Here is a 12177-nt window from a genome sequence, read left to right as displayed (position 1 = left end):
GTCTTTAAAATTAATGGGAGCAAGCCAAAATATTTTCTCCTTTCAATACAACAAGTAGCCTCCATTGACTACTTCTGTATGTCAGCCCTTTCTTGCTACAAAGCAGAGTCTGACTTTATACCTGCAATACCTCATAATATAGAAAGTCCTAGGCATTGCTATAGTAGCTTAACTAGATTTGAAACAAACCCTTGAGTGATGTCTTAGGCTTCTGATTGAATAAGAATAAACTCAATGTATTTTAGGCTTTAAACTATATAATGGCTTAATTAGAGCTGACAGATAAGCAGTAACAGCAGCTTGTGCTAGTTTACTTTGCATTCTTTTCTTGAATGCAAAAATAAACTCAACTGATATTACTAAACCTGGGTCAAAGTCTTTGCTGTAATTTATATATGTGGCTATTGGTAATGGCCCATGGAACTCCATGAGGACATCTCCATGCAAGCTACAGTACAGAACTGGTAAACTGGGAACATGCTGCCCTTTCAATTTGAAAACTGGAATGTAGGAAAACAAAAGTGCCTTCCATAGTTGAATCAAGTTTATCAAATTAACATGATGGGTTGCTGGTGGAGTTTAGAAAACCATCTTAATTTGATTGATTTTCAGGACACAGCAAGCAAGATTTCCACGAACTTCATTACAAATATATTTGGATAGGAATAATGCCTTTCAAGTAATAATTTATGTACCAGACAATAATGTTTATACTTTCCAGTCAGGGGAAGGCAAGTTAGCAGTAACTAAATCCAGTTATCTTTAACCGTATCCATTTTAGTGTATGGAAAATATTGTGCCACAGGGATAGTATGTAGAATCCCACTATGCTTCACAGCACTTAAGGATAATATTGGTCATGCCTGACACTTTTTGGATCAGGCTAAATAGTTAAATAAAATGTGTTCACAAGTAGATTTATTTAGAGCAACAAATGGTAGGAGTGAGATATTGAACAGTTCAATATAATAGTGGAAGCCTGGGGATCAAGCAAAGAAGAGCCTTTGAATTCTTGCAGAACCCAAGATGAAATACAACTGAATGAAATAAGCAATCTGGGTTTCTTAATAAAAATGCATTCCAGCCTTCACATCAAGCAAAAGCTTGTGGAGAGTAATTAATCTTCAAGCCAAACTGCTAACATATAAAAATTATTTTTTCTTTCAGTCATTTCTGTAAAGAAAAGGCACTTGCTTTGATTGCTGGTCTGTCAGAACATGATTAGTTAAACCCCAACAATTTTGCAAAAGGCATGAGAATGACCCCCTCACTGGGTTTGGGAAATTTGACATAATTTCAACCCACAAGAGACATTTAGACATATCCTGTTTACACCTGATTCAAGCCATCTATTAAATAACTAATTATCTGACTAGAAGCAAGCACCCTTCCATTCTACAGCCTGCCTTGATGGACTCAGTGGGGCTTGAGGAATAATGTTCACAAAACAAGTTTGTAATCAAAACATTCGCAAGTCAAAATACTTTCTACCCTTCATCTCTGATTAAATAGGATGACTTTTAATGAAGATATTTAAAATCAACATTTAAAAATTAAGTGTAAACCATTTCTATCAAGGTTTTGACCTCCTCCCAAATCTCAGGTTTCTTTCATTTTTTTCCAGCAATCTCCTATTCTTTGCTGTCCCTGATCATTGCAAATTGAGCTTTGAGGTGTCCTGGTCTATAGAAACTTAGAGGTTGCATCAGATATTTTCTAAATTTTCTATTTGAAGGATGTTTTCCAGCTAATAGTTTAATTTAATTTTCAATCAGCTTAGCTCATTTGGTAGCATTCTTACCTCTGAGTCGGAAAGTTATGAATTTTAGCACCAGTCTGGTAATTGAGCACTTAATATAGGCTGATTTCTTCAAAAAGAAAGTACTAGAAAAATGCTACATTTGTCCTTCAATCAACACCACCAAAAACAAATTAACTGGTCATTCACTTCAATGTTGTTTGCAGGGCCTCTTCCATTCTGTGGTTTCATTGGTTAATGTGTAGACACATATCCAAAACTGGACGAACATTCGTCAATGAGCATATTTATTAAGTTGCTTCTTAAGCCTAATGGATCCGTGACAAATAAATTCACCTATGGTGGTCAAAGTTAAGGGCAGTGTAATGCAGATCAAATTCTGTGGTAGGTGGATTGCAGAAGTAGTGTAAGAATCATAATGTGCCAAAACTTTACTGGACATAGACTCTGCTAGATGAAGGAAGCACATGGTGTAAACAGTAGCATGCACACAAACACTTCACTGAGGAGCATCTTTGACCCATGTATGAATGAATTGCTTTTGTTCCTTGTTGAAAACAAGTCATAAGTATTAGTGCTCAGTATCCAGTTTTGGCATTTGTTTGCATTCAAACAAACTCTTCCTTTAATGCTCTCTTTTTGTGCAGGCCTATGTGGACAAATTCAAGTTTCAAAGCATTGTAGCAGAGGATACCTTGAATTTTTATTTAGACTATTTCCCAGAGCTCAAGGAAAAAGATATTGAAAAAAGACCAGGTAATGCTGTTTTATTGAATGTTTAAAATAATACAAACTGTTTATTATAACTACATATATACTTAAATATGAGGGAGAAATACACTTGTCTTTGAAGTTCTCTTGTTCAGAATTCATCATTCTGCTGTGAATAATGGATGAGTGGCTTTTGGTGTTTAGTTATAGTTTGCCAAGATATTGCTACATGGTCTTTTTAAATATTTTTAGAAACCAAGATGACCTTTATAGAAACATAGAAAATAGGAGCAGGAGTAGGCCATTCGGCCCTTTGAGCCTGCTCTGCCATTCATTATGATCAGCCATGATCATAAAACTCAGTAACCTGTTCCCGCTTTCACCCCATATCCTTTGATCCCTTTAAACCCAAGAGCTATATCTAACTCCTTCTTGAAAACATACAATGTTTTGGCCTCAACTGCTTTCTGTGGTAGTGAATTCCATAGGCTCACCACTCTCTGGGTGAAGTAATTTCTCCTCATCTCAGTCCTGAAAGGTTTACCCCGTATCCTTAGACTATGACCCCTGGTTCTGGACTCCCCCACCATTGGGAACATCCATTTTGCATCTACCCTGTCAAGTCCTGTTAGAATTTTATAGGTTTCTATGAGATCTCCCCTCACTCTTCTGAACTCTAGCGAATATAATTCTAACCAACTCAATCTCTCCTCATACGTCAGTCCCGTCATCCCAGGAATCAGTCTGGTAAACCTTTGCTGCTCTCCCTCTGTAGCAAGAATATCCTTCCTCAGATAAGGTGACCAAAACTACACACAATATTCTAGGTGTGGCCTCACCAAGGCCCTGTATAATTGCAGCAAGACATCCCTGCTCCTGTACTCGAATCCTCTCGCTTTGAAGGCCAACATACCATTTGCCTTTTTTTACCGCCTGTTGGACCTGCATGCTTACCTTCAGCGACTGGTGTACAAGAACACCCAGGTCTCATTACATATTCCCCTCTCTGTTTATAGCCGTTCAGATAATAATCTGCCTTCCTGTTTTTGCTACCAAAGTGGATAACCTCACATTTATCCACATTATACTGCATCTGCCATGCATTTGCCCACTCACTCAACTTGTCCAAATCACCCTGAAGCCTCTCTGCATCTTCCGCACAACTCTTCCTCCCACCCAGTTTTGTGTCATCTGCAAATTTGGAGATATTACATTTATTTCCCTAATCTAAATCGTTGATATATATTGTGAATAGCTGCGGTCCCAGCACCGATCCCTGTAGTCCCCCACTAGCCACTGCCTGCCATTCGGAAAAAGACCCATTTATCCCTCCCCTTTTTTTCCTGTCTGCCAACCAGTTTTCTATCCATCGCAGTATACTACCCCCAATCCCGTGCGCTTTAATTTTACATGCTGATATCTTATGTGGGACTTTGTCGAAAGCCTTCTGAAAGTCCAAATAAGCCACATCCACTGGCTCCCCCTCATCAACTCTACTAGTTACATCCTCGAAGAATTCTAGTAGATTTGTCAAGCATGACTTCCCTTTCGTAAATCCATGCTGACTCTGTCCGATTCTACCACTGTTCTCCAAATTCTCTGCTATAAAATCTTTGAAATGGACTCTAGAATTTTCCCCACTACTGACGTCAGGCTGACTGGTCTATAATTCCCTGCTTTCTCTCTACCTCCCTTTTTAAATAGTGGGGTTACATTGCCTACTCTCCAATCTGTAGGAACTGTTCCAAAATCTATAGAATCTTGGAAGATGATATACAGATTTATACAGATTTTCTTTTAAAATTAATGGATAGCTGAGGGATTCTATTATCCTCAGCTGACTTTCGTTTTCAGCTCCATTTGCTGTCTTATTTTACGTAGTAGCTGTTGGATCCTTGATAGGAACGTAGGAGCAGGAGTAGGCCATTCAGCCCATCGAGCCTGCTCCGCCACTAAATTAGATCAGGTATATAATTAGATCAGGTACATAAATCTCCTCCCATCACTAGATAAAAATAAAAAATTGTTCTCCATTGGTATTGCAAATAGATAAGATAAATATCTCTTATTGCAATTACATTGCATTTTATCCACTTCTGGGGTCTTAATATCTGTTAAATATTAGGTCACAACATTCCATTTGTTTGCATTGAAGACTCCTGTAGCAGGGTCTGTTCGCTGCAATAAGCATTTTAAAAGCATCAAGATATACCCGCAGTACCTGTTGCATCTGTAGGTGGTGCTATGATTTGCATCAGTAATGTTAAAAGACCTGCTGTCATGATGGCTCCAAATCCAACACTGGAATTGTATTTTTTCCCATGAAGTTAGCATGTGTGCAGAATTATATATAGCAATTATAACAGGGAAATAGGCTATTTGCCCTGACCAGTTCATATTGATGTTTATTGCATTTGCTACATATCTGGAACCCCCTTCACCTTCCTGCACTGCCAGTGACTTGCAGATTGACTCTGACATATTGTGACCTGATCTCCCTCCCACCATCTGGTCTAAGCTCCAATAAGACTCTGCCCTCATAGCGGGATTTCTGTCCAAATTCAGGGCCTTGGGGGGGAAAGGAAGGTTACATCAGCCCATTTCACTCCGACTGGGTGCAGTTTGATTAATACAGCTGAAAATGGGTTTTATCACAAAAAATAAACATCTTACATTTGTGCCAATCTACCACCTATGAGTAACCTGATTCTTAAATGACTGGAGATGGCTTTTAAAAATATACTTAACTATTTTTAAGTTATATTGGTGTACAATAGTCAGTCCTTTAGCAAATTAAAAAGTAAAATTTGTTCAAAACCTTTCAAAACGTACCTGTTAGGTCCTTGCGCCAAAAAGATCTAGTTTAATTTTCGGAGGTCAGCAAACAAGCATAGTTAGCAGAAACTCCCAATGGCGATTAATTCATCCTGGGGGTGGGGATAGCTTCTAGTGCAATGTTTTTGAAACTAGCACGAAAGGTTGCGGAAACCCGAGTTGCACTGAAAGCAGTTTGAGCTTAAAATTCCAAGATCTTTTGCATCAATAACACTGAGGAATTGTGCCAGAAAGAAAAATGCAATCAAGGAGAAACTCCAGGGCATTAAGTAGAAATATATGGCTATATAAACACATTTTATAGAGGGACGGAAACTCTAGTTTTCCTATGCTCCAGTTTTATATTATAATGCACTGAACATGTAGTGACATTGAAGGCAGCAGAACCAAAGAGCAGTTAAGGTTGAGACAAGAAGCAGGACTGTTTGATTGGAGTTTAACAATCTAGTGCAATAGCTGTTGAACTATCTAATTTTCTTTTCATTGAGGTTTTGAATTTGACTGCTGGTTGAACACTCCTGGATGGCCACCTTACCTACCAGACCTTTCATCTGGCGATACTCTCATGAAACCTGCAGAAGACTTGGCAACTCTGTGGTTAGCTACAGATCTGAACATGGATGCTATCAAAGCCATTGATATGTCCTTGTGGAAAACTTACCAGATTGTGTACTTTCTTGATAAACTACTGGAAAAATCACCTTTGCCTCAGGGTAACAACTCGTGATGATTATATCTGTGACATAACAAAGCTTAGTATTTCTTATTTACTTAAAGTAACACCTGAAACATACTCTGCTTAGGCAACTTTTAGACTGGTACCCTTTATCAAATTCCTGGAAAGAAGTATTTTTAACCTTTAAAGTCGCATACTAATAACTTTAAGTAATAGTCTAGACACTGCGCCCAACTAAAGTGCATGTTATTTATTTAAATACATTTTAAATCTCTGGCCCTTGAGTTCAAAATGATTCACCTTCATAGGAACAGGAGTAGACAATTCAGCCCCTTGAGCCTGTTCTGCCATTCAGGGAGATCATGGCTAATCTGTATCCTTACTCCATCCACCCACCTTGGCCCTATATCCTTTAATACTCCTGGCTGGCAAAAATCTTACCAATGTCAGATTTAAAATTATTGAGTTAGCATCTATTTTCGATGGGAGAGAATGCCACACACTTCTTTACACAAAGGGTAGTCAAAGTATTGCTTTGAGCAATGTATAGCTGCTAAACCCAAGGATCAATTCATAGTGAAGATTAAAGATACAGATCATACAACCATATGACCATACGAATTAGGAGCAGAAGTAGGCCATTCAGCCTATCGAGCCTGCTCTGCCATTTAATAAGATCATTGGTGATCTATTTCTGTCTTGAATTTCTCACTCCCGTCTAACCCCGATAATCTTTGATTCCCTTGCCTAGCAAGAATTTATCTACCTCCACCTTAAAAAATATTCAATAACTCCGCCTCCACCACTTTCTGAGGCAAAGAATTCCAAAGTCACACAACCCTCAGACAAAATATCTCCTCGTCTCTGTCCTAATTTTCAAATAGTGTCCCCGAGTTCTGGACTCGCCCACAAGAGGAAACATCCTTTCCACATTCACCTTATCAAGGCCGTTCAGGATCTTATATATTTCAATCAAGTCTCCCCTCACTCTTCTAATCTCCAGTGAAAACAAGCCCAGTCTGTCCAACCTTTCCTCATAAGACAACTTGCTCATTCCAGATAATCTGTGATAATACACTTAATTTTTAGCCTAACTCAATGGTGGTACTTTTACCTCCTAGTCATAGGTAGTGGGTTGAAGTCCCATTCCAGATACTTGAGCACATAATCTAAATTAACACTTTTTCAGTGCAGCACTGAGGGAGTACTGCACTGTCGGATGTGCCATCTTTTGGGTAGTATATTAAGCAAAAGCTCCATCTTCCCTCTCAGGTGAACGTAAAATATCCCACACCACCTTAAGGAAGAGCAGGGGAGTTCTTCTAATGTCCTGTCCAACATTTATCCTTTTAAACAACACCATAGAAAGAGATTATCTGTCATTTATCTAACTGCTGTTTGGTAGGACCTTGTGCACGAGTTGGCTGCCGTGTTTCTCTACAGCAGTGAATACACTTCATCAGTACTCCTTTGGCTGTGAAGGATGCTGTATAAGTGCAATTTCTTTTTTTTTTCTCTCTCTCCTCCTTTGCTGAGGAGTATGTTTCCATTGCACCAGCAGCCCTCTGAAACTATGTGGCCATTCTTTATATATGAGCCAGATGGTGAGTGTTGGCAAGTGATTTCAGCCATGGCAGTTAAACCACTTGTATCTTAACGTGATGTCCATACATGTGTAGTTGCTAATAGGGGCCATTGGTTACCCATTTTAGGAGTGGAAACCTTGGTTGATTTTTTTTAAATTTTCCGTCCCTCCCTTAGGGGTGCTAAGGTCAATTGCAGCCCTTTTTACCCAGTTCATATTGCTGACTCAGAATGGAACAAGGATTAAACTTCAAGTACTTTGTTTTTTATGGCTTGGAAATACACTGCTAGTTACAACATTGTATTCAGGAGTGAGAACACTGACTCTTCACCCACATCCCTCCCCTGCGCCACCTCCATCTTCCAACTCTCAGGCTAGGCCAGTTGTAATGCTCCTACTGTTAGCTGCTAATTCTGCACAGGCCAAGGATTGGACTTGGAATTTTGTTTGTATGAATGGCTCAGGTACTCAATAAATGAGTCATTGAAGGTGCTCTTATATTTCACTTCAGTGATTTCCGATGCATTTATAGTATTTTGAAACATAATGTCGATAGTGACGTTATTTAAACCCATCATGACCAAATAAAGTATGAAGTGGTCAGAAAAATTGATATTGTAAATAGTGTTATCATGCAAAGAACATTGATAAAATCCTATAATGTCTGGAATAAAATTTGAAACCTGCTGGTTTTCTGTAGGAAATATTGCAAAACTGGCTGAAACGTACCCAAAGATATCCAAGGCTAAGAATGCTGAACTACGTTTTCGCTGGGTGCAGATTGTTGTGAAAAATAATTACGAGGACGCATTTGATGAACTCAGGAATTTCCTCCACAGTCAGGTGTGTAAAAGCTGATGATCCCTTTCACAATGTCCTACAAAAATACTCAATGTATGCAAAATGGTGAAAAAGCTGATCATTATAGAAACATTTGTTGTCAAGCATATGTTACTTGTATCTTTCACACTAAAATTGATTCATTTTAAAATGTACTGAAAACTGTCAGAAGTAAGGAGAGAGATGAAGATTTGAGGGCCTGTGAGATGTTGAGGATGAGGAGGGACAAAGAGGTGGGTTAAAAAGGGAGATAAAGACCTGGGGAACAAAAACCAACATTGAAGGACAGAGCTACACAGAGATTGAGAAAGGAGGGACTGGGATCACCAAGAAAGACAGGTTGTCAGCAGAAAGAGTGAGATTAATTGGTCTGGGAAGACTGTGGGTGTATTGGGGAACAAAGGCAGATTGCAGGAACAAAAATAAAGTTGAGAGACAGACAGCTTAAGGACAAAGAAATTGGGGGGATTGAAGTGTGGACAGAGGCACAAACATAAGGCAAGATTGTGGCATAGAGGAAAAGAAACATTCATGTAATATAGAGACTGGTGAAAGCCAAAGAGATTGACAGACCAAGAAAGATAGGACAACATTTCTGCTTATTCCCATGTTCTGTGCTATTTCTTGAGTATGTTACAAAAAATGTTTATCATAAAAAAGAAGTTGTTATACTACTGGAATTTCTTTGCAGAAATGGTGGCCAGGATAACCATGAGGTGATGAGGGTCACGCTTCACTGGTAGTCTGTCTGTCTATAAACCTAATGTTAATTCTGAGCTCTGCAAAATGTTGAAACTCATGATGTCTCCTGAATAATATAATAAATAATAATAAAGGTGGCCTCCAGATGGAGGCAAAGCACTAAGTGCTCAGGTTCTATCTGTCCCCGTTGTTGCAAAGAATAGGTCTGGTCACATTTCCCTGGAATGCTCCATCCAATTGGACCGTGCTGGACTGCCTATCCTTCGTGGAAAAGTTTTTGCAGAAAAACACCTTTGACCACCAATCTATTAGGCAGTGGGCTGCACAGAATGTTCTCAAGGCCCGACGGGAAAAGGAGATGGTGGATCCTGTCGGATGGTTCCCCGAGCGGACTGCCAAAGTCATTTGGCAGAATGCCTCATCACCAGAACTTTCAAACAAGCACCAAGACACAGCTTGGCTGGTGGTAAGGGCCCTCCGCGTCAGATCCTTCGTGCACCCTCGGAATTTCACAGCCTCGACATGCTGTCCCTGAGGTGGCTGTGGTGGGAAAGAGACTGTTGCCCACCTCCTGTTGGAATGTGCCTTTGTAAAGCAGGTGTGGAAAGAGATGGAGTGTTTTTTGTCAAGGTTCATGCCAAGCAGCTCTAACACTGGAGTCTGTGCTCTATGGGCTGTTCCCAGGGACGTACACAGAGATAAACATCAACTGCTGCTGGAGGACCATCAACTCGGTGAAAGACACTCTTTGGTCTGCCCGAAACTTGCTGGTCTTCCACAACCGACTGGCACATTCCAAGGTCCAGGACACACTAAAACTTGGGGCAGCCACTGCATAGGCTCAATGGGGAAAGACCACTGTGTAAGATTCTCCCACCATAGTGAGGGGCTGGACCCATGGGAAACCCCTCAGGTTTGCTGTAAAATGTACATGGCATGTAAAATGGAATGAAAGGGTTGTGAGGCAACTCACTCCTGTATTGAAGAAAACTGATTTCCTTTGCACTTTCTGAAATGTCACCTTGGTGCTGTTTTGAACTGTGTTGTAATGTAATTTTTACAGATTTTTTATGAATAAAGTATAATTTTGGATAAAAAAACTAATGCCTCCCATAATACTGAATTGTTTTGTCACTGCCCTTTTCATAGGGAAAACAAAAGTACACTGTTCCTGTTTATCGAGCCATGTGGTCTGAAACTGAAGGGACACGTAAACTGGCACAGGAGATTTTTGCAGCCACGGGGAACCAACTCCACAAAAATGTGCAAAATTATGTGAAGAAGATCTTTGCCTGAAACTGCTACGATTCATCAAATAATATGTCTTAATTCTTAGCAAAATTACTTATCTATTTCACAAATACAATTTTTATATCTCAACAGACTGTTTTGAATATTATTTCAGAACATACAGCTGTTATAAAAATGATTATTGCTTTCCAATTTATAATGTGTTTATAAAATCAAGTAAATCATTTACAGTTTGTGAATCTGTCATTTCTTTATTTGTGAATATAGTACAAAACGTCTCCATGCTTCAGTAAAGAGTTATACTATGCTCACTTGGGTTATTTCCCAAGTGAATCAAATATAGTAAATGCAACTACTTGTGCCAGGATCATTTGTAATCACCTTTTTATAGTACTTTTTTAACTTGGAAAAATGTCTGTCTGAAGGTGTTTCACAGAAGTGTAACCAAGATTGAAATCCTCCTGAATCTCTTCTGGTGCTACCATTCAACTGTTCAATGGCTTCTTTCAGCAGTACGTCAATTTGACACATTTCTATCACTAATTTTTTTCTTTTCTGTCTACTAAATCCAACCACGTGGCTGAGATTGGGTTTCAACTCTAGGTGGAAAACTGTATTTGGTAGCTGTCTTTGTGGGGTGACAACTGAAGTATGTTGGGAGAGGTGTGAATCATAACAAAAGCTTAACTGCTATGATGCATCTCTCTCTCAATTTTTCAACAGGCACTAGGCTTCTCCAGCATTCAAGGTCCAGCTCACAAGTCCAAGCACAAGCTCTTAAATCTATAGCAATTTCTGAATTTTTCAGGGAAACCATTACACTTTAAAAAAAAAAAATACACCAAAATAAGGCACGCAAGTAATTCGGAGACCTTTGTATACTTATTGCAGGTTTGCTTATAATAGAAAATAAGATCTCATCCATTTTTCTGAGAAGGAATGAACAACACCCTACCAAAAACTTATCAAGCAAGTTTATTAACTCATCAGAATTAATTGCATCACCTCCACTTGAGTATGCCAGTAGGATTTTAATGATCACTGCTTATTGCAGATGTGCACCTAGTTTGCTGGCAAACGTTGAACAATAATAATTGCACCAGTACCTGAATGTTTTTTTTTAAAGTTGTGAGCTAAGATACAGGATCTTAGATACGTCTATGGCTTCAGGGCACAGTTCAGCCATGATTTCATTGAATGACGCAAGAAGTTCAAGGGGCTAAATGTCCTATTCCTGTTCCTGTACATTAGGTTTCTACATTTGTAATATTTGTCTTTGCATCTTAAATTATGTAAAACGAAGGTTGCACTTTTCTCCCAAAGACATCCTGAGTTGTTACATTTTTTTCTCCTAATGTTGAATTTATAGTATTGAAATCTGTACTTTTGATTATTCTTCCCTCCTCCCTCCACAGTATCTTCCTCCTTTTCCTTGGTTGCTTACATGGTGAACATTTTTCACTCCTTTACTTTCTATGGTGATTTGTATTGCTTACTGGGCCCAGGTAAGCAGAATCTTGAACTGGTTGGCAGTTTTTTTTCCCCTCACATATTGGAATTGGGTGCAGTTGCCTACACAGATTCATGACAGGTTATCTTACCACAAGCATTATTTCTTCTTAAGTGACACAAAAAAGACCATTAAATAAGGATTTTTAATCAACTTAAACCAGAAAATGACCCATTTATGTCTATTGCCTGTTTCCTGTTAGCTAGCCAATCTTCTATCCATGCCAATATGTAACCCCCTACACCATGAGCTTTTATTTTCTGCAATAACCTTTGATGTGGCAGCTTATCAAATGCCTTCTGGAAATC

The 12177-nt window shown here is 39.0% G+C and overlaps 1 protein-coding gene across 1 annotated transcript in view; it reads left to right on the top strand.

Annotated features, from left to right (window-relative positions):
- The window catches only part of rnpep (arginyl aminopeptidase (aminopeptidase B)), a 30549-nt gene extending 19951 nt beyond the window's left edge, over positions 1-10598 (top strand). Inside the window, exons 7-10 of the mRNA XM_068057197.1 lie at positions 2407-2515; positions 5794-6018; positions 8267-8409; positions 10258-10598. Of these exons, the coding sequence (XP_067913298.1) occupies positions 2407-2515; positions 5794-6018; positions 8267-8409; positions 10258-10404 (624 nt within the window). The 3' untranslated portion in view covers positions 10405-10598. The remainder of the gene's footprint in view (positions 1-2406; positions 2516-5793; positions 6019-8266; positions 8410-10257) is intronic.
- The last annotated feature ends 1579 nt before the right edge of the window (positions 10599-12177 follow it).

Source organism: Heterodontus francisci, chromosome 25, assembly GCF_036365525.1.
Source record: "Heterodontus francisci isolate sHetFra1 chromosome 25, sHetFra1.hap1, whole genome shotgun sequence".
Classification (NCBI taxonomy): Eukaryota; Metazoa; Chordata; class Chondrichthyes; order Heterodontiformes; family Heterodontidae; genus Heterodontus; species Heterodontus francisci.
This window is presented reverse-complemented; position numbering and strand designations above follow the sequence as displayed.